Source organism: Bison bison, unplaced genomic scaffold (assembly GCF_000754665.1).
Source record: "Bison bison bison isolate TAMUID 2011002044 unplaced genomic scaffold, Bison_UMD1.0 scf7180017864063, whole genome shotgun sequence".
NCBI lineage: Eukaryota > Metazoa > Chordata > Mammalia > Artiodactyla > Bovidae > Bison > Bison bison.
In genome coordinates this window covers 2,077,342-2,100,512 of record NW_011494635.1, presented here as the reverse complement: position 1 = coordinate 2,100,512, position 23,171 = coordinate 2,077,342, and the positions used below count along the sequence as shown (strand labels likewise).

At 46.2% G+C, this 23,171-nt stretch overlaps 1 protein-coding gene across 2 annotated transcripts in view; it reads right to left on the bottom strand.

Moving 5' to 3' along the window:
* Positions 1-23,171, bottom strand: part of KIZ (kizuna centrosomal protein) — a 93,758-nt gene that overhangs the window by 5,191 nt on the left and 65,396 nt on the right. For both annotated transcript variants that reach the window (XM_010836335.1, XM_010836334.1), the window contains 4 exons: positions 22,768-22,933; positions 21,835-21,894; positions 9,852-9,956; positions 7,738-7,834 (listed from right to left, as the gene is read on the bottom strand). In XM_010836335.1, coding sequence (XP_010834637.1) covers positions 7,738-7,834; positions 9,852-9,956; positions 21,835-21,894; positions 22,768-22,933 — 428 coding nt within the window. The remainder of the gene's footprint in view (positions 1-7,737; positions 7,835-9,851; positions 9,957-21,834; positions 21,895-22,767; positions 22,934-23,171) is intronic.

Here is a 23,171-nt window from a genome sequence, read left to right as displayed (position 1 = left end):
TGTGGTCTTTTATAAGGATGGCCATTCTGACCTCATTGTGGTTTTGATCTGCATTTCTCTAACAATTAGCAATTTGAAGCATCTTTCTGTGTTCTTGTTGGTCATCTCCATGTCCCTGAAAAAAAAAATGTCTATTTGGGTCTTCTGCCCATTTTTTAATAGGGTTTTTTTTTTTATTTAGTTGTATGAGCTCTTTATTTTCGATATTAACCCCTTATCAGTCATATCATTAGCAAATATTTCCACCTGGTCTGTATGTAGGCTGTCTTTTGGTTTGTCAATGGTTTCCTCTTCTGTGCAAAAGTTTTTAAGTCTAATTAGGTCCCATTAATTTTTTTTTAGGTTCCATTTATTTTTGCTTTTATTTCCTTTAGAAGACAGATCCAAAAAAAATATTGTTGCGGGTTGTGTCTACTATTTATCCAGCTCCCACTTCACGAGGACACGGGGCTCACTCTGGGGCAGGGGTCAGCAGATATAACAATGCTATAAAGATGCAGAGAGAGACTAATTTGCCAGTTGATATTCAAATAATTAGAGCCACCTGGCTGGCAGGGGGCTGGCAGGAGCACTACAGGGAGGACTGAGAGAACAGGTGGATGATGGGGTAGGTGGTAGTGTGGCTGCAAGATCCCAGGGAAGCAAGGCACCCCCTGGACTCTACTGTGGCAGCTGGAAGGGATTTCCAGGCCAGGGCAAGACAAGGGCACAGAGGCAGGTAAGCACACGCCAGGTCCTTACCACGTGGCCCCTGCTCTGAGCTCCACACGCATGTCCAGAGCTCACTGGCTGGCTCAACTTGGCTGCCTCTGAAGCATCTCATGGCCAGCATGCCAGCCAGCATGTCCACCCACAACCAAACTCATGCTTCTTCACCAAACCTGGGCCCTTTTCCTGTCTTGGCCAACGGCACCCCAAGCCTTGATTCCCTCCCAACCCTTCGCAACTCCTCTGTTCTCCCACACCCAATCAGTCATTAGGTCCTACCAAGCTTACCTCCCTGCACTTCCCAAATCCTCACTAGTCCCCTATCTGCTGGCACCGCTACAACCTGGTCGGCCAAAGTAGCATCTCTACCTGCCTTTTAACAGCCCCCTAACTGGTGACACCACATCCACCTTGTTCCCTCCAGCCCACTTTCCACTTGGCAGTAAGAGTGAGCTTTTGAAACACAACTCTGATTACTCTGCCTCCCTGCTGAAAATGAAAATTCTTCAATGCCTTCCCACTGCTTTTGGCAAAAGAAGCCTGAACAGCACCTCCAAGGTTGATGTCTAGACTTCATTGGGCTTCCTGCTATAGCCTCCCCATCCCCTCCACCCCATCCTCCATCCCCAAGTCTTCATCAAATTTGCTCTTTCACAGCCATTTCTGTTACACACTGACATGTGACTGCCCTTAGGCTGTCAGCTCCATGAGAACATCCACTGTACCTGTTTCGGTGCCTGGTAACCAGTGTCCCGCCCTTAGCAGGTGCTCAGCAATACATGCAGAAGGAACAGGTGAGCCTCAGTAATCACAGGGCCTTGCTTAAAGGCACTTACTTGATCAACATTTGATGTTAGATTATTTAATCTGCATGTTTCTATTTTTATCTGAGTTCAGATCAGGTTGTTCAAGTGTCTACCCAGAAACATATTTCAAAACTAAACATCCGTGTTCACCAAGGAAGGTGGAAGATGCTCCTGGGTGTTTCCGACACCATTCTCACCCCTGCTGCTGCTGCTGCTTAGTCGTGACCGACTCTGTGTGACCCCATGGACTGCAGTCCACCAGGCTCCTCTGTCCATGGGATTTTCCAGGCAAGAGTACTGGAGTGGGGTGCCATTGCCTTCTCCGTCTCACCCCTTAGGAGCAAGTATTTTTCCCTTTGGGAAGCCATCCCTGCAAGTCGATGTGACACTGCAATGCAAGGTTGGTTTTCATTACATGTGATTTGCAGGGTCAATATTTCTTTCTCTGGGTCACATCTAACATCTAAAGCTAAGTCAAGGCCAGTGGGGATGGTGTGAGAAATCTCCTGGGTGTAGACAGAGCCATCTTGTGCACCTATTACCGTAAGGTACCGTAAGAGAAAAACCCAAACCAAATACACTTCTGAAAGCATAAGAATACAAGAGTTCAGGTTACAGGCCATGGGCTAGGTCCCTGTGTTCCATCAGATATAACGCATCTGGACCCCGATGGCCTGAACTTCCCCGATGGTGTGGATGTCACACCTCCGGTTTGTGCGGCAGAGGCAGCAAAGGTGAGCTGTGGAGGGTAAACAGCGCAGGTGTGTGGTCTCTGTCAACTACTCAACTCTGGCTACAGCACGAAGACAGCCACGGGCAGTATGTGAACTAGTGGATGTGGCTGTGTTCTGATCAAACTTGATGTAGAGACGCTGAAACTTGAATTTCATATAACTTTCAGGTGTCAGGCAGCATTATTCTTCTCTGGATTTTTTCCCAACTGTTAAAAAATGTAAAAGCTCTCTCAGCCTGCAGGCTGCACCCAGAACCAGACAGAGGCCCAGGGCTGGGTCCACTGAGGCCTTCATGAAGCAGGGCCATCACCTCACGCCTAGGCAGTAAACCAGGGAGTCCGCCCTCCCCGGCCCCATGGGTGACTCCTGCAGTCCAAGAGGGCAGGGTTTGTGGGTTCTTCTTTTTCCCCTAGAAGTTCACCATTGGACTGGAGGTCCTATTTCCAAACAGAGCTCTTTCAGGTCAAACACCAGGATAGCTGATTAGACTAAGGTGTGGCCGCGCCCCACCGGTCGCATTCCAACAGGACAGTGTCCCGGCAGGGTGGAACCTCCCCTTCCGCACAGGGAGCACCGTGTGCCCACCTGTCAACATTCCACCACTCAGGCTTCATCGCACGTCTTCCCTCTGTCTGTCCATCAAGCCATCTCAGTTTCCCATGTTATTTATACATTCCCTTGCTGTTGATAAGGGATTAGGACACACGATTGGGACAACTCTCATCAAAATCACTTTTGTTCTCAGCCCTGCTACATGTAAGAAGTTAAGGTTGGCCAGGGTCTTAAACAGCAGGTCTTATTCTAAGCACAGCATCTCGTGAGCACCTAGGATGTGATCCTGCTGACACGGGTAACTAGAGAAAACAGCTGAAATTGACAGTGTCGACTGTTCACGTTAATATGAACAAAAGCTAATAATATTGCTAGAAATAGTCTACATAGTTAACATGAAAGTGAAAGTCGCTCAGTCCTGTCTGACTCTGCGACCCTGTGGACTATACAGTCCATGGAATTCTCCAGGTCAGAATACTGGAGTGGGCAGACTTTCCCTTCTCAGGGGATCTTCCCAACCCAGGGATCGAACCTACGTCTCCCACATTGCAGGCAGATTCTTTACCAGCTGAGTCACCAGAGTCAATATAGGTACAAAATGAGGTGGCAAGGACATCTGTAAGGATTCAGGTTTGTGGGGCCAGCAAATAGAGACGAAGGGAGACCTGAAAAACTCATGGGTTCCTAGTGTGTTAGTTGCTCAGTCGTGTCCGACTCTTTGCGACCCCATGGATTTGTCCACGGGATTCTCCAGGCAAGAGTACTGGAGTGGGTTGCCATTTCCTTCTCCAAGGGATCTTCCCAACTCAAGGATCAAACCTGGGTCTCCCACGATGCAGGCAGATTCTTTACCATCTGAGCCATCGGGGAAGTTCTACGGCTCATTAAGTCACAGCAGCGACGCGCTGTGCTTATGAAGGAGTGTCAGGGCTGTCAGGTGAGCACAGGGTCCTGGGAGGCAGGCCCAGGCTTGGCGGGGTGGGGCGGGGATGGTGCAGGCCCCAGGAGCTCCTCAGAGCTGGGGGGGTTCTAATATTAGTAACACACTGACTCTCAACCTCATGGTCAGTATCATATTTTTGAAAGAAAAATGTATGTATAGCCCATTAACAAACATACCCAAGTTACTGTGGCTTTGAGGCCACGTCCATCAAGTGTGGCAGTGAGACTCCGAGGGTCCTGCCAAGAACTTGGCCTCTGGTGCTGGGGACGATGAGGAAGGGCCCCCCGTGGGAAGAGTCCTTGCAGTTCTAGGGTCTGATCAAAAGCCAGCAAAGAATAACTGACTTATGAGAAGACGTGGTCTCTAGACTCTGAATTCTGTAACTTCTAATGATCTTGACCACTGGCTAAAATCAGTTATTAAAATGTCTCACATAGCGTCTTCATCTAGAATTTTCCTCCAGACATATTTCTGGAAAAATATAAGGCAAAAAGACAATTCAGAAACAAAAAAAATTTTGCAATCAGCGTGCCAACAAACCACTGTGAATCCTTGATTTTAAATTTTCGAGGTCTACTGAAGGCGGAAAGCTTTAATTAGACAAAGTCTGAGCGCCCCCTGATGGTCAACCAGGGGCCCTGCAGCAGATGCCATTTTTAGGGGTCAATTTCTTTACTCCTTCCCTTCAGCCAATCAAGCAAAGACTGTTCTTTCAGGCCATGGCAGGGTGGGGGTGGGGGTAAAGTAGGCGGGCTTATGACAAGAAACATGTGGAATCTTTAGGAAGCTGCTACTTTGGTAGAATTTAAGAAGAATGTAGATTTGCTAAGCCAGAGACACGGGGCTTTTACCGTAGAACCTCAAGGCCATCCAGGAAAACCTCGTGTTTATTATTCTGGACTACGGGTTCCTTGTGATCTTCAGATCATCCCAGGGGAAGTGGCCCCAGGGCCAGGCAAGCAGAGCCAGGACGGCCCCACTGGAGCACGGCTGCTGCCTGGCGCCCTCCACCGGCCGCTTCCGGGGCCGCAAGGCTGGCCCTGAAAGCCACCCACAGCGGGCCCTGCCAGGGTGGGGCGGCCGGGTGACTTCTGCTACCTTTTCCCCAGGCAATTATGTTACAAGCACACTTCCTTTTCTTTCGGTAAAGGTTATCTTGATCCAGGCAGTAAACTGCAGTTAACGTGGTAGGCGGTTAAAATACTCTCTTCGGTTGAATACAGGGATCCGGGAGAGTGGAAACGGCTTCCTGGGGAAGGTGGGGAGAGACAATGTTTGCGGAGGAGAGGAAGCTCCGGCATGCACCCCTGAACAAAAGGGGACGAGTGGTCTTTACTCGGAGAACAGCTTCCTATTAGGACTCACTCCTTCGTACATTATGCCTTTCATCCCCACTCAACCACAAAATGATTTTGCTCAAGCAAATACAATGGGAGAAAAGATTTACACTGAAAGAATCTTTAATAATAAACTGTTGCCAATCTGCCTACTTGCCCGTGATTTATAATACAATAAACATCGGATTCTATTACGGCTCAGGCACTGAAGCCGAGGCTCGGGAAAACGGAATATGAAAGCACTGGGACCCCACCACCATCACAATGAAATGAGCAGGGATAAATGTGCTAAGAGTATCTCTTTGCATCTTTTATAGCTGGTGTGTATTAATCTGTAACGCTTATTAAGAAAGTCATTGCTATGCAAAGCAGCGCCCAATCCCTTTCTCTGGCTTTTCAACAGAGCGCACTGTTTAGCCAATAGGACGGACCCTCTGGCCCTCATTCTGCATTCATCACAGGCAACATTTGCACAATGTATCTCTCAAAGGCGGCTGAAAGGAAGGCCTTAATACTCATGTAAACAACTGCAAACCAATTACTTAATGAATCAGGCCCACACATAATGAGGTGCAGACAAAGAGCTATAAATGCATTTTTGCGCCCAAGCCGCTGCTTTAAAGTAAAATCCCTCAGCTGTAGTTTGGGCTTAACTAGCACATCATAATTATTGTCTCTAGGACATCAGAGGAAGCCATTTTTTTTTTTAAAGGTCCAGCAAGGTCTTTTTTTTTTTTTTTTTTTTTTTGAGGTTGCTCATCAGCTCACTGACAAAATAGAGCAAAGAAGAATTTTTAAAAGTGCTACAGCAGCACTGCGCTGTTATGTTTATTCTCGAGTACTGGGTTTCGAGACCACTTGTAAAAGCAATAAAGCACGAGGAATGACTGCAGTAAGTGGGGTCCTTAAATGTAAGCCTCTAAGAAATTTCAGTGAGTCCAGGCACAAAGAGCGAGCCTGGGGAGGCATATGAACACCAAACCCAGCACAAGAACCAACCGTGACCAACCGTGAGCCAAACCCACACACTTCAAGCCCAGAACTTTCATCACTGGATTATTATCAAGTGTGGAGAACCAAGGGTTCTTGAAGGGCTCTTTTTTTTTTTTCCTCCTTAAAGAGGATGATGTGATTACTTGTAACTTAGGAAATAAATTCCATGCAGAAATGACAGTAATAACAAAAGGCCCCTGCCTCAAACTGAAGGGAAAAGAAGTTTGATTTTATAATGAAATACTGATGCGAGCTGTGAAATGTCAAACGATCAGACTGAGAAAATGTTCTACAGAATCTGACTGCTTTCTGAATGTGTTTAAACATTGCCCAAAGTAGGGAATATATAAGAAAAATTTAAGAAGAATTGTTTTTTTTAGGACCTCTAGAACAAACACTTCTAACAATCTTTAAAAACTAAAGGGATGTATTATTAAGCCAAATGGTGACATTAATCCCTAAAAACTGCCTGTAGAATTTATTATCTTTTAAAATTTCTTTCAGGAGACCTAGAACTTGAATTTATAGTAAAATCATAAAAATATACTTTAAAACTCTTCTTATCCCATAATTCATTATCTCTCACTTCCTTCAAAAACATAGATAAAAACACAGGTATTAAAAATAAGTTTCTAAAAATTAAGAGTGATTCCCTAAAATTGAACACATCAAGTTTCTAAAATCAAGAACTTAATTTCAGAAGATCAACCTCATTTAAATATATTCCAGGTCCTAAAAATACTGTAGAGTTTTCAAAACATAAATGAAAATGATTTTTTTTTCACTGTAAAAATACTACATTTCTAAACAAGTAAAGTTAATCTTATGGAATGTCAGAAATGTAAAGTTTCTGTTTTAAAATTTCACTAGGGCAAGTAATTTTTCAAATGTAACGTAATCATCTATAGGACATCTTTTAACCCCTTAAAATGTTGTTGCAAAGGCAATTGTATGTCGTTTTAAAAGATATTTAGCTCAAAGCGAAAAGGTAGGTATGTCATCAGACAACTGCTTCTACTCCTACCCATAAACTCTTCCTCAGTGACTCAATGCCACTGCACAATCAGTATTTTATGTTGATTGCAAATCTAGCACACAACTGGCTTATCACTGCTCCAAAAACTACAGTTTTAAACTACAGTTTAAAAAATGTGAAAAGATAAATTCTCACGTTTGAAAATAAGCAAGAAAACATCAGAAAGGGAAATAATAGTCCAGCCCAAATACTTGGTAAAAAAAGAGGAATACAAAAACAAATATCCAACAATTGCTTGTATATATACCCGCTGTCTCCGAAAGAAGAAACAGGCCACTTTATTTCTTTTAAGGCCCTGCGTTCTCTCTCTGCCCTCTCCTGACGCCCTCCATTGTGTGGTTTCTAAGCAGCCCTACTGCGAGCAGCTGTAGACGCTAATTTGTGGTTCACTGAGGTGTCAATGGAGTCTTAAACCAAGGAAACAACAGCTGCAAAACAATACTTGGCTCTGGGGCAAATATTTTCAAAGGTAGACTAAAGTTTCAACTGTCACTTCAGATAAACAAAACCCAAACCATAATGTTCCATCAAGTCACCCAACAAAATCACTTGCAGCAAGAGTTTCACCCTGGGTGGACTGACATTTCTCGTCTTGCTGGCATGATTCAAAAAGGCTCCACGACTTTACCTTGACAAAGGACTCCCTTCGCTGGATGAAAAACCCGCTTCCGAAGCGATTTTGTGAGTTGTCTTTGTCTTGAATGTCCCGCTGCCGGTTTTCAAACCTGAGAGGAGCAAGCACAAACGTGGAGAGTGAGTGTGGCCGCTGCGGTGGATGAAGAAGCCCTAACATGTTAAACAAATGTCAACAGAGAAAGAGCTGTTCACAGAATGCAAGGCGGGGAATGACAGGGAAGGAGTTCCCCTGATAACCTGCTATCACAGGTGGTTTCCTGTGATACTGACACAGAGTGAGTAGAAAGCGAAGCCACTCAAACAGCACCATTTGAAATGACCACGAGGCATGTGTGAGCAGTCTCCACAGTGGCCCTAAGCTCTGGATGATTCGTGTTGCTGTAACACTTGGGCAGCGACAGATCACTGAGACAGCGAGAGCTGGGAACCAGTCTCGTGCGTTAACTGGTATTCTAGATGACAGTGCCTGCCCACCCACCTTTAAGCCCTTCTGCCAGACCCTGCACTTTTCCTTCTTGCAGAGGAGAATAAACCTCTACTGAGAACACGAGATGGCTGGATGGCATCACTGACTCGATGGACGTGACTCTGGGTGAACTCCGGGAGTTGGTGATGGACAGGGAGGCCTGGCGTGCCATGGGGTCGCAAAGAGTCGGACATGACTGAGCGACTGAACTGAAATGAACTGAGAACCACTGAGGCCACTCCTTAACTATCCTGAAAAGGCTAATGGGGAACCCACACCGTCCAGCCCTTTCCCTGGAGCTGGCCAGGGTGATCCCTGACCTCTGCCTCCTGGGTGCCCTCAGCCTTGGATGCTTCTACTACCAGTTTGAGCCTGGCAGTCACCTAAGATTGTGGCTATAGGTGCATGAGCACCTCCTCAAAAGGCGTGTGTTGTTTTCCTAACCTGTAACCTGTGTGTCTGCTCGTAACCTCTGAGGCAAAGCAGGTCTCTTAACAAAGTGCCCACGTTCAGCCCCTAGACGGTCTGCACCTGCTTAAATGAACCGGGTCTTTTCAGACAGGAGAACAAAGTGGCTTCTTGTAGAGACGGGTGTACTGACCGACACGTGACACGTCCATGATTCAATCTGTGGTGGCTCTGAGATCGGCGCGCATGCCCAGCACTGCCTGGGACCATGTCTGACATTCCCCCCGAAATGTCTGTTTGATAAAGACATCCTTGGGACAACCGGGAAATTTGAACATGGACTGGGAATTATGTGATGCTAAGAAATCATTCTTACAGGTGAAGTTCCAGTAGGCTGGTTTATATAAAAATTAGAGGGAATTCCCTGACAGTCCAGTGGTTAGGACCCCGTGCTTTCACTACCAAGGGCCCGAGTTTGATCCCTGGTCAGGAAACTAACATCCCATGAGCCATGCAGCTCGTACCCACCCCTAGCCCCCAAAATTATAAAGTCGTTAAAGTACACTTCCTTCTGCTATTAATCCATTACCTTCACAATAGGAGCTGGAGTAACTTATATTAAAAAATAAAATGTAATAAAGTAGAAACCACTGAAAAATAATAAAAATACAATAAAACATGTAAGAAAATTAAGTGAAAGTTGCTCAGTTGTGTCCGACTTTTTGCGACCCCATGAACTATACAGTCCCTGGAATTCTCCAGGCCAGGATACTGAAGTGGGTAGCCTTTCCCTTCAAGAAAACTAAGGAAGACTACAATTAAAACAAAAATCCTGGATTGAAGGAACTACATTTAAGCTTAAAAATTGAGCTTTTATTGGGGTTCAGTCTTTTTACTTAAAGGAGCTCAAATCCCCCAACATTCAAACAAGGGAGACAGCCTGGATGACACACCCCACCACTGGTTAACAAACTGGAAGGTGTGAGAAGAGAGGGAGTTTGGGGTGTCTCTGATGGCACTGTCATGACACGCCAGGCAGACTCCAAGGGTCCATAGGCTGTTGGCAGCACACATCCTGGAAGGAAGCCACTTCCAAACGCCTGCTATTCAGGACGGAGCCCTGGCTTATCCTAAGGTGGTGACAGCCTGTTACAAAGCAAACTCCAGAGAGCACACCCCTCCCTGCACAAGCCCGAGTGGTGGCTTCGGGCTCCCAGTGTCGCTTTGCTCACCTGGCGGCTGTGACGTGGGGGCTGTGGCCTCTTGGAATCCATCTCCGGCCTGGTGCGTGCTGCCCTGGAGGGCGGACTGCTTCAGCCTCTGGTAGGCTTTCGTTTCTACAGGTGAGAAAAAGGCACAGATAACAGGACACCCACAGGCATGAGAATGAAGTTGGACCCTTACCTTACATCACACACAGAAATCAACTCAGAAAGGATTAAAGACTTGAATGTAAGACCTAAAACTATTCAGCTCCGAGAGGGTAGGAGAAGAGCTCCAGAATTTGGCAGTGATTTCTTGGATACAGCACCAAAAGCACAGTCAACAAAATACAGACAAACAGGAAACAACCCACAGACCCTTTGGTCCTAAGTGGGGAAGACTGCTGGGAAAAGCACTATAGAGAGGTCCCGTGAAGGACCTGAGTGATGCAGGCTTTCCCGCTGCCTCAGGTCTCAAGGCCTCGTGGGTGAAGTGGAGAAAGGAGACTTAAGAGTTTCAGCAGTGACACAGCAAAACGGCCCCCATGCTCCCCACAGGGCCACAAACTACGGGGGTTGCCATGGGCTGCATTCCTGCTCCTGCTGGTTGTTTAAGAACTGAACCACGAGGCCCTTGTTACTGGTTAAAAATTACCGAAAGGAGAAAAAACATCACTTACCTACTCAGAATCACTCGAGATAAAAAACAAGCATTTAAAATGAGCATCCTATTTTGGAGTAGTAAATGCTATCTAATTTAAAAAAGTACAGATCAGGGATTCTATTTTGAAAATAATAAATTCTAAGGAAACTTTTTAAAAAATAAAAACATTGCTGGGTTGTGAAATCAGTGCACACTGGAACGTGTATTCTGAAAACTTTACTAAAGAAAACAGCAGACGCAGCACATGCAGAAGGGGAAAGTAAGTAAGTGTGTGTGTGTGTGTGTGTGTGTGTGTGTGTGTGTATAGAAGTGACCTGGCCCATTGTCCCAGGGCAGCTCGGACAGGAGTGCATCGTAATACTCTGATTGATTCTAACGTTCTTGTCACTTCAGAGTCCCTGTAAGGCAACCTGGGGCACGGGTAAGGTGTTAACGAAGTCAAAGGTGGGGTGTCTGATTTCTGAACAGGTAAAGAATCACTGTAAATGAGATGAACATGCAGTTGTGAAGATCAACCAAAAAGTTTTTCAGCTTTTATGATACAAGTCCAGACTTTAATGACCATGTGCTATTTCTGCATTCATTTAAACTTATTTGGGCATGGCAAAGAGAGCAAAGATGGAAAGAATTTTTTTTAAAGAGAAAGAAAGAAGAAGGAAGAAAGAGAAGAGAGCAGCCTCTGGGTGAACAAAGGCCCCTGGTGGCTGGAGCTGGAAGCTGGGCTCGTCTGTCTACCGTCTGAAGGGAATCGTTTCACTCCAGCGAGCCGGCTCTCAGGTTTCTCAGAAATCAAGAACACATGTTATTTATCTTCCAGAGAGAATTTTTGTGCAAAACTTCATGTTACTTGTTGCGAGGTGATTTCAGACTGGCGGGTGGGGTGGGGATTAAGCATTCTGTCCAAATATGAGACAGAATGGATCTCCTTGCTCGCCTGAGCCTGGGAGGGAGGGCTGGGCAGTGAGCAGCCTCGGTGCAGGGACCATCCTAGCGCCTGGAAATCAGGGGCCATGGTCACACGCCCCACATCTCCCTCGGGTGCTTGCTGCCTGTCCTACGGGGAGGACTCCAGAATCTCTCCCTGAGCTGTGTCCACTGTCCACATACAGTGGTTTGAAGGGAGAAAGCTAACGTTTCCCACCCATTCAGCCTGAGCCTGCCTCCTTCCTAACCCAGCTCCTCCTTGGCATTTGATCCTTAGACCTCCTGGGGTCCTTCTCCGAGCAGAGTCACTGGTGGCCCCTGGACAGTTTTTATCTGGGATGTGGCAGCCTGGACCTGAGTAATACAGGGTTGGCAAAGCTAGCTGAGGGCCTCCGGGGGCACTGCCTGCCCTTACTTCTGGTGAAAGCTTCTGTAAATGGTTTCAGGGCAGAGGGAGATTTAAAGGTGAAAGGATTAGCTGCACTCACTGGAGGAACAGACACTAACTGAGGCAGGACCAGCGCCCCCAAAGCAGCTGGAGGGGCTGGAGCAGCGCTCAGGACGCCAGTCCTTCTCCCCTCACTCTTTAGTCAGAAGAGCTGCATAAAACAGCAGCCCAAGCACTGAGAGATGACCCAGAAAGGAAAAACAGAATCAAGGTTTGGTTTTAAAAAAAATGACCAGGAGAGGCTGAAGGCTATGCAGCCTGTAGAAATAAAGGCCGAGAAGTTTCAGCACCTGGATCACAGATTCTGCCACAGACAGCAAGGACGGGGCAGGGTATACGTGCAGATTCTTGGGGGCCGGGCAGGACCACACATGTGACTCTGGCCAGACAACGGGGGAGGGAGGTTGGGTCCTGTGGCTGCAGGGCAGCAAGGGGACAGGAGGGGATTTGCGTCCTGTCTTGGGGGGGCGGACAGCTGTCTTGTGGCCACAGACGACAGCTTCCAGGTGAGAAAATGGGCCTAGTCTTGCCAGATTTCTGCCTTAAGAAAATTAAAACACTGCCCAGGCCACTTAGAACATACCTGCAACCCTGAAACCAGAGGGCAAGGAGAGTTTCTTTGTTCACTGAATGAGGCACAAGCACCCCTAGAGACAAACCTCAGCCATGGGACACAAACTGGATGTCAGGGCCAGCTTTCCCCGCTGAAGGACCCAGCACAGCCCACAACACAGCAGCAGGGAGGCTGCAGCAGTCCCCTGGGGATTTCGAAGGAGCTGCCCATATCAAACAAACCAGATTTCAGAATCCTTGGAAGCAAGAGGACAATTTTTGCTAGTGGTGCTCAAACAATTCAGACCCTCTTCTGGAAGAGCCTAGAAGACCTGGCCAGGATTTAAACATAATAAGGCAAAGCTACAGACTTGAATTTGTGGCAATCCAAGTCCAGGTTTTTCTGGAAGAAGGCAGTGAAGAATCAATCAGTTGAAGGCTGCACACTGCAGCCGTGCATATTCAGTTATTAAATGAATGAGTGAGCAGATGCAGGAAAGGGAATAAAGCTGGAGGTTCCAGCTGGCCTGTTATGAATAAGGTTGCGACAAGGGTCCTTTGCACCTTTTCAAGGTGCAAAGACCTGAGACCTGAGTCTTCACCACTGCACGGACCCTGTAAGCCTACAAATTTGAGGACTGGGTGGCCCCTTAAGGCTTCACTTTGTAGCCTGTGACTCCCAACTCCACAGAGATACTTCTTCCCGTCAGTAATATCAAACTCTCAAAAAATATTGAGTAGTGCAAACAGTTATATAAAACAACTATTTCTAAAAGCACAGTATGCTCGGATACACACAGAAAGCATACATGCAAGCACAAGCGTGCAGCTGTGAGTTGCTCAGTCAGGCTTCTCTCATATACTCAAAGTTGTGTTGAGATGGGGAGTTTCAAAAGTAGAAAATATTGCAGCTTAAAATACAAAATAAGGCAAGGGGTCCAGGGGGTTAATATCTATCCCTGGCTATCAATTCCAGGCTGATGACACAACAAGATAAAATTATTTTTCCCTACTTGGTCACACAAGCTGGCTGAACCCAATCATCTATCTTCTTGCAAAGTGGTGAAGGATCCCTGAGATTGTTTTCTTTTTCCTTTTTGATATTCATTTTGTGTCTAGAAAATGGGAACCAAGAAAGAAAATGAAAATGTGCTGAATAAAGGGAGGCAGGAGAGAGATGGCGCTGAGGAAGAGAGAAAAAGCCCCAACTTCTTATCTTTCGTTCTCTTTTATATGCAAATGTACACCTGCTAAAATACTTTTAAATCTACAAATAAAAAGAAAAGGAAAATATCTGATGAACAAGTGCTTTTAACAACCCATTACAAGAGCCAGATAAACACTTGGTCCCCAGCCTCTGAGGGGTGTCTCCAAGGCAGAGGGTCGGCCTGGCTTTCCAGGAAATCCCTGGTGAAGAAAGAGCTGGGTCCAGAGAGGGAATAACAAAAGGAGATGCGAACAATGCTATTAGCGCAGCGAGAAGAGCGACCTTGAACCGAGAAAGAACCGGGCATCTCTGAGCCAGGGAGGATAATTGCGATTCCTGCAGGAAGCATGCAGAAATTCTAAACTTCAATTCAAAAAATATTTTATGTCCCTGGGTTTCCCAGTGCTGTTGCTTTTCGTGTGTTTCTGCATCCAGGCCGACTTTTCATTCACATAGCGCTAGATGCAGCAAACCCAGCTGTTTTTGCTAAATAAGACAAAAATTGTGGGATGGAATACTAAAATTAATTCTAAAGGTAAACATTATTACTGAAAACCCAGAAATCACTTGTCTAGTAATCTCAAATTAAAACAAGAAAATATTAGGATAAGGGTGCTTTCACAATTCTGAAAATACAGAAAACTCATCTATATTTAAGGATTAAAAAAAACAACAGAACACCACCTGTCTATGTGAACGTAAGGTACACAGGTTGGCTCCATAACCAAAATCACTTGTCCTATGTAGACTGCCACGCCGCCAGCAGTCCTGGGCCAGGGGACCTCTCAACCCGGGCTTCTTCTCTGTTCTCGCACGAGATGGCTGATGCTCAGAGAAGGGAAAAGCTCCTCCTTCCAACCAGTTGCCTACAGATGCTTCAGAAAAGAGGTGTTTCCATCACATCCTGAATTTCTATGGGACAATTCAATGGTTACACCTGAAAATAAGTGCCAGGCTGGTAACTGACCTTTAGTGAATGTTTAAAAACTGAACTGAAACCGTTTTGCTGATGCTACTTCACACAATAATTCATAATCACAGTGCCAGCCATGTAACACTGCTCAGTCACGGGAGGTGAATTTTCAACTCTTGAGGTCATGGAATATTTAACTTTTGAGTCATTTTGATCAGGAAGTTATATCTTACTGGCATAATTAATAGTCCTTAAAAACAATATTTTTAGTCATTTGCACTCAGTGATTTATAAGATGAGAAGAGTTGGAATGAAGACTCTTTATTATCCTAATATCATGATGTTATAATATCAGCATTATCATCATCTAGAGTTGGGCCAGGAGCGATCATGTAGGTGATGACCCAGAGGCGACAATGTAAACTAGGATGAAGTCCCTCCCCTGCCAGGCTGAATAGTGCTCCTCCCAAATTCACATCCACCCAGTACCTCAGAAGGGGACCTGCTCTGTGAACAGCATCTGTGCCGATGCACTCGGTGAAGTATCTCAGGATGAACTCACCCTGGATTCACTCTGGACACTGACTCTGCTGACTGGGAGGGCACTTCCCACTGGGAAGAGGACACAGAAGCCCAGACACAGAGACGGCAGTGACACGAGGCTGGAGGCAGAGACCGGGGTTGTGCCATCACAGACCTGAGGCTGCAGCAGGCCTGGAAGGATGCTCCCGGCGCCTTCACAGGGCACTGCTGCCACTTTGATTTTGGACTTCTAGCACCCACAGCTGTGAGAGCAAACAGGTCTGTGGTTCTCAGTCTGTGATGCTTTGTCACAGCAGCCTTTGGAAAGTCACACCCTCCCTGAGCCCTGACTGCATCGAAGCATCTAGAGCCTGACCTCCCCCCCTTTCCACTGGGGTCTCTTGCATAAAAGAAGTGTGGTTCACAGGATAACCTACAAGGAGGGTTCAGCTCTGAGGCTCCCTGCTCCATGGTTCTCAGGCTTAGGGAGTTGCCTGGTGTGTTACATACAGACTGATGCCTGGGCTCACACCTGGAGGTCCTGGGGTACCCAGTTCAGGATGTGGCTGGTGCACGGGTTGGTTTTAAAGGTCCACGTGGGATTCTGCTGGCAGCCTCTGAGCAGAATTTCTCAGGCACTTCTGAGTTCATTCTTGGGAATGTATCCGCTTAGGAGCTCTTCCAGAAGGTGCCCTCCATTCCTCCACAGCCACAGTAAATGGGTGCTGCCAGCCTGCAGCATATGAAGTGAGGAGTTCTCTGCTTTCATGAGAAGCAGGCCCCACGGTGAAGCCATGGCAGCCTGACTCCTACCACAGACACAGGGCCACCTGGGCAGGGCCAGGGCCAACCCAGCAACAGACAGTGCTTTCCTGGCTGCCCCAGGCATGGCATCTGGACCTGACTAGGCATCTCCAGGACAGAACAGGTGCGGTGCAGACTCAAGACAGGCTCCGGAGTGCAAGCGCTTTGCCATTCGCCTTCACAGTCCTGTCGTCACTGCAGTTTTCTCTCCCAGGATATCCCAGGATAGATCCAGTCTCCTGTGACGATGTGGCCATCGTCCATTTCCAGCCTTCTCCCATTCTGTGGTAAAGCTCAAGCAATGATGCTTGGGGAAGCCCTGCCCAGAGTCTGACAGCACCCTTCAAACCTAGGCTGACCTCCCACAGAGCTTCTAAAGGGACCGACCACAGACTGACCTGGAATATTTCAGCTTGCCAAAGAATATCAGTGAGAAATGGCACAGTCAGGCAACCACTTTCAACACAGCTTGACCAAGAGAATTGGTGTCAAAAGAATGAGAGGCTGAATGGACATTCTTAGAGGCTTAATCCTCTTGAGATAAAAGCTGAGAGCCCTTTTCACATGGAGCTTAAGGAGATGAGTTTTGCCAGGATGGGCACGTGGGTGGGAAAAGTACTGGTGGAGTGACTGATGGAAAGAGACGGTGTGATGGCCTGAATCAACAAGCACTTAAAGGAACTCCTTTACATTCTCATTTTCATTCATTTGACAAAATGAGTGCCCACTGTGTGCCAGATATTGTGTCAGGGGCTCTGTTTTCTCTGACACTTAGCATAAGCTGCATCATTTACTAAATTAAAAGTCACCAAATTCTCAAGGTAAATTGAGTATAAATACCAATAAAATTACCAATGGGGGAAACTTCCCTTTGGGGGTGCGAGTGGTTCAGAGGAAGACTTTCTTCATCTAGACAAGCATGGCTTCATTCCTGGCCTAAGTGCTCCAGGGAGATACTGCCCTGATGGTCCTGTACCTCTTGTGGTCTCAGGCTCACCTAGGGGTACAGGCTAACCCTGCTTTACAAGGGCCACCCCGGGACTGTCTGCACTCAGAAATCCTCGCAAGTTGCCCACCTCTCCAGGCTTTGTTCTTCATCGCTCTCAAGAGCATCCTTTCAGGGCTCATCTTTTGTTAAGTTACAAGCTGGTATTTTAACTGATCCAGATGCCCTGAGGCAGGTGCCTCTCTTATACAACAAGAGAGGCTGGCTGGTGAGATGGATGGACTTTTGGGCTTAAATACTTAAGTCTGAGTGGCTATATGGCCCTGGGCTCCAAAATCACTACAGATGGTGACTGCAGCCATGAAATTAAAAGATGCTTACTCCTTGGAAGGAAAGTTATGACCAACCTAGGTAGAATATTCAAAGGCAGAGACATTACTGTGCCAACAAAGGTTCGTCTAGTCAAGGCTATGGTTTTTCCTGTGGTCATGTATGGATGTGAGAGTTGGATTGTGAAGAAGGCTGAGTGCCAAAGAATTGATGCTTTTGAACTGTGGTGTTGGAGAAGACTCCTGAGAGTACCTTGGACTGCAAGGAGATCCAACCAGTCCATTCTGAAGGAGATCAGCCCTGGGATTTCTTTGGAAGGAATGATACTAAAGCTGAAACTCCAGTACTTTGGCCACCTCATGCGAAGAGTTGACTCATTGGAAAAGACTCTGATGCTGGGAGGGATTGGGGGCAGGAGAAGAAGGGGACGACAGAGGATGAGATGGCTGGATGGCATCACTGACTCGATGGACGTGAGTCTGAGTGAACTCTGGGAGTTGGTGATGGACAGGGAGGCCTGGCATGCTGTGATTCATGGGGTCGAAAAGAGTCGGACACGACTGAGCAACTGATCTGATCTGATCTGATGGCCCTGAAAAGGACTCTCAATCTTTCCAAGTTTGCTGGGCCATCTGGAGAACTGTCTGTGTTCCTCCAGGGTTGCTATGACGGTTAGAGATGTTAGAGGCTTAGGAGGGTGAGGACCCAGTCTCTGGCTGTCTCTGGCCATCCCTGGATTCAGCCAAAGTAGAGGTGTGACATATATGCAGATTATATACTATTCTGGTATAAAGAAACCCACACACTCATAGATAATCCCCTTAACCTTTGATTTCGACCTGGAATCTTTAAGGTGAACAACTACACTAATGAAAGGGGTGGACTGTGTTAGCAAGCAGATCAAAGGTTCACTCTTGTTCATCCGTGGTTCACGGATGGATGTCTCTTCCAAGTCCTCAGCAGGTGCCTGTGCTATGTGAGCAGCCAAGGGTCTGTGTTCTCTGGGTGCAGCTCTGCACCAGCTCCTAGCTCCCCAGGGGAGCTGCCTGGCCCCCACCATGAGGCACCCACCACACACCATACAGGGACATGGGGCCCTCACCAGCGAGGTCGCCAGGAGCCCTTGCAGCTGCCGTTTGGGCCTCTTCTTGGAGGGTTTCTTCATGAATATAATGAGAAGTTCCCAAAGTCCGTGAAGCTCTCCTCAAGATTCCTCTCTGATGAGGTAATGTCCTTTGGATTCAAATCTTCATTTGCCTTCTGATGTGGAAACTTCTGGCAGAAATGGATTCAGTGGGAGATGCTGTCCATGAGGACCCGTGTCAGCGCAGGGCTGGGCAGTTGCGAATAGCTATTGTATCTCCAGGAAAGTGAGCTGCTGTCAGGATCCCAGGCTGGAGGTGCTCGGGCGCCCCTCTGGGACCATCTCATGGTTACTCCCTCTGTGGCACCATGCAAGCCCTCCCACTTCTCCCCTCTGGGTTTCACATGTGAGGTTCCTTTTAACTAGATGCACAGGGATGAAAATGGTACGGCCAGTGGGGCCGGTGCAGAAGACCAACATAAGATGCACACAAAGATCGACGTAAACCACAGCTGACGTGGGCTGCGTGTCCAGTACAGGCTTAGTGCCTTTACACTCCCGACCTCACCTCACACACCATCTGGCTGGGCAGGAGGTCTGCTTTCCCAGGTCAGAGGCTCAGTGGGTGAAGAAACAGAACAGGAAGCAAAGAGCTGGTGACAGCAATGGCTGATGCCAAAGACTACCACATTTTCTTAACCCTCCGAGGGCAGCCTTGAAAATGTTCCTTTTCTTTGGAATATTCTAGAAGGACTGCAGCCTGTACAGATGGGGAAGCCTCAACAGAACTATTACAAAGGGGGAGGATTCTGTCTTAATTCATACACCTGCCTTACTTTGTTGCTGCTCAGTCTGACTCTTTGTGACTCTGTGGACTGCAGCATGCCAGGCCTCCCTGTCCCTCACTATCTCCCGCAGTTTGCTCAAGTTCATGTCCATTGTGCCAGCGATGTTATCTAACCATCTTAACCTCTGTCACCCCTTCTTCTTTTGCCTTTAATCTTTCCAAGCCCTAGGGTTTTTTCAGTGAGTTGGCTCTTCGCATCAGGTGGCCAAAGTACGGGAGCTTCAGCTTCACTATCAGTCCTTCCAATGCCTTACTTTACCAAAGGCCAAATCTCCAAATAATCATGGCAAGACACAAACATTAATGAAGAGATCAAGATCAAGAACTCAGAGATCAAAGCAGCTGTAACGATAGATACAACCACAGCAGAGCAGAGCTGAGGAACCCAAGGCCTCTGGCGGGCACGTGCTGGGAGCTGCCAAGGAGGGGGTGGTGGTGGCTGGGGCAGAACCATGATGTTCCCACTAAGAAGATGCTTTGGACAGCTTTTTCACATTTTCCTGGTTATGTTATGTCTATTTCTTTGGCCTATAATAGGCACAAAGAATTTTTTTTTTTTTTGCTGCCAACTAGTGACAGATCTGGAGAAGGCAATGGCAACCCACTCCAGTACTCTTGCCTGGAAAATCCCATGGACGGAGGAACCTGGTAGGCTGCAGTCCAGTCCATGGGGTCGCAAAGAGTTGGACACGACTGAGCAACTTCACTTTCACTTTTCACTTTCATGCATTGGAGAAGGAAATGGCAACCCACTCCAGTGTTCTTGCCTGGAGAATCCCAGGGACGGGGGAGCCTGGTGGGCTGCAGTCCATGGGGTGGCACAGTCGGACACGACTGAAGTGATTTAGCAGCAGCAGCAGTGACAGATCAATGACAGATTGTTGGAATTATAATTTAATTAAAAAAAATCTTCACGGAAAATAACCTGTATTACTTTGAGGCACATCATACCTCTTCTTGCGTGAAGAGAAGAAAGATTTGAAACACTGATACTTAACTATCTCCTCTCTTACTAGGAAATTCTGAGATATACAGAGGACACACTGGAAGTTACGGGGGTGGGGCTAAGTGACACGGGTGATGGGGTGAAAGGGCGCAGACTTCTGCCTATAAAATCAGTAAGTCCCGGGGACCGAATGCACAGCGAGGTGACTAGAGCTAACACCGCAGGACTGTGTACCTAAACACTGATGAGATAGGAAACCTTAAAAGTTCTCAGTAAAAGAAAGAAAACCTGTAACTACATGTGGTGACGGACACTAGCGAGGCTGACTGTGCCCAACATCCTGCAGTGTCTATGCACAGTGACTCATCATGCTGCCACCTGACACGGTATAATGTCCCATGCCAGCTCGCCCTAAGTTAAAAAGTCCTCTGGGAAAATCACACCTGTACTAATGCGGGAATACCGACTCACCACAGGGGCGTCTGGAAAGAGTGCTGAGCAGACAGGGATCGATAGGAGACAAGGGGACTTCCTGGTTCCCCAGGGTTCCCCAACAAGCCCTTGTGATTCGAACTGAAGCAAATTCAGAGGTCGTTAGATATCCTGCACTCAAAGGCAGATACAAAAGAAAAGCACCCAAATGACCTTCTGGATGTCTGTAGTTTGGGAACATCTACACTTTTATTAATTTTACTAATAAAAAAACAAACAGGGGACTCTATCAGAGTTTTCTCAAAATGAAGAATAAAAATCCAATAAACATACCACTGGGAAAATATTTCAAGGAAAAGAAAACCTCTGTATTTTGGAGTGAAATATTATCTGATGCAGAACATATACAATAATTGCTCCACTATAAACTCCTTTTTCAAAATCGGAGTTCATTGCAGACACATGGGTTCAGAATTCATCATCAGGCCATGAATCGTACTGCCATAAAAGAAACTGTTCTCTTTGCTGATAAACAACAAAACTAACTCATATGCAGATGCATGCCTCAGTATCTCAGTGCAATGGTGTATTTACTTGTATAAATATTTAAAGTCAGACCTTTGAATTTATAATGAAGTAGCACACCACTTTACAAAATAAGGTACTAGTAAATTTAGATGTATGACAAATAGAATTCTGATCAGAATACTAATTGCTGCTGTTGATATTCTAAAACTAAAAAAAGTAATGACATTCAGATTTCATCTAAACAAGCCGAATACATGAGCAGAAACCTTAACATATCTTAACGAAACCTTATTGCTAAAATTTGTAATTGATCAGATGGGCTTTGTAACTGAGACACAAGCAAGCTTCCTGTCTGGCACATTTTTTCCTGCTCTTTTTTTTTTTTTTTTTAATAATGATATAGTCAATTATTATAAGAAAGAATAGAGGAAATCAGACACATCTGTAGTTGGCCATATAATGACTGGTGTCCCCATGGGGACTTGCCTTTACACACAGAGGCAGGCGCTGAAAGGCTCATGGGGGTGGGACACGCTCAAGCACAAATGTGCAACAATTCTGAAGGACTCAGCAGACCTGAGTATTTTCCACCTCTGTTTGTGTTAACCTAAGGTCACCACTCCGGGAGTTGGTGATGGACAGGGAGGCCTGGCGTGCTGCAATCATGGGGTCGCAAAGAGTCGGACACAACTAAGAGACTGATCTGATCTGATCTGAAGGTCACCACACTCTCAGGTTGGAGCTCCTGCTCCAGCACATGGTCACTGAATCTGCCTGCTCTTGGCGGAGTCCACGAACACAAACCTAAACTGTTCTGCTTACAGAAGAAAGTAAAATCCCAGGTCCTCAGGCAGCCGTCAACTTACCTGTGATGGGCATCCTCGCTGCCATGCTTTCTTCTGTGCTCTCTTCTCTGCTCTCGTCTTCTAAAAATGGAACAAGTGATAATAACAATGTATTTCAAGGTTATACTGATGGAACCGGCCTTTGTTTGGTTTTTGTTGCCGTTCCTTTTAACTGCACTGCTCCCTACCTTTTCTTTTTGGTTAGTTTGTTTCTTGTCTGAAATACACTGTGCCTAGAAGAAAGCCTATTCAAAAGCTAAGATATCTCTATGCTGCTTTCATGCAAAATAGTTTAGCCTGACATTGATCATATTTGGGTGGGGCTTAACATACGTGGGCCTCAGGTATAGCACATGTCATCAACTTCTGACCTCATCCCAGGCAGCTCACGTCCCGGACAGCTGACAGTGGTTTCCTGACACATCTTACCAGTAACACTAAAATAATCACCATTTCTAGAGACTAAAAATTGGTAATAAAATTGGGGGGGGGGTCATAAATTCATGGATTCCTAATCATTTGTTTAGACTTTTATAAGGCTGTATTATAATTTAAAAGAATATTTATTGATTATGAGTAAATTCTATTAAGTGATATAAAAAACTTCAAAGTACTTCATGGAATTCATTTTAATGGAATCATCTCCATCTTTACGGGATGATCAAAAAAGTACCTAATGTCAGGTGTTAATTCTGTTAATATTTCATAGCTTTATAAAAACTAGTTCCATTGGAAATTTAGCAGAACTGAAGACCTACAATTAGGTTTCCCATTCTTCTCGGATTTCAGGTATTTTCCTGAAGTGGAAGGTGGTATAAAACGAGTAATGTATCACACATACTGAATCACAGGCATTGCTTAGCAGCTTTATTTTATGGGCACACTTTGAGAAAGAGGGTGGCACGCTGATTCTGAGTGCAGTTCTGCTGTGGATGAACCCTTAACAATAGCTACCTTGTTCCCTTGTAGTAACACCTTTGGGCCACAGAGTGGGTTTTCCATTCCTTATTCCACTTTCATCACTAGGAGTAGATGGCAAACTACAAGATGACTTGCTGCTGTGAACAGCCAACCTGTTGTCATGCTCTTCTGCGAGATCTTTTTTCAATAACGCAGTTGCCTATAGGGTTTAAAAGCACGCACAAAAAATTAACAAACTGTGGTCACACTCCCCTTGGTCTCAGAGATCAGCCTTCAAATGTTATTTTACGTCAAGCTTTACTTGAGATTTGTCTCCTGACATTTAAACTACATGAAAATGTCAACTCCTCCAGCTCAACTCCAGAAAAATAAATGACCCAATCAAAAAATGGGCCAAAGAACTAAATAGACATTTCTCCAAAGAAGACATACAGATG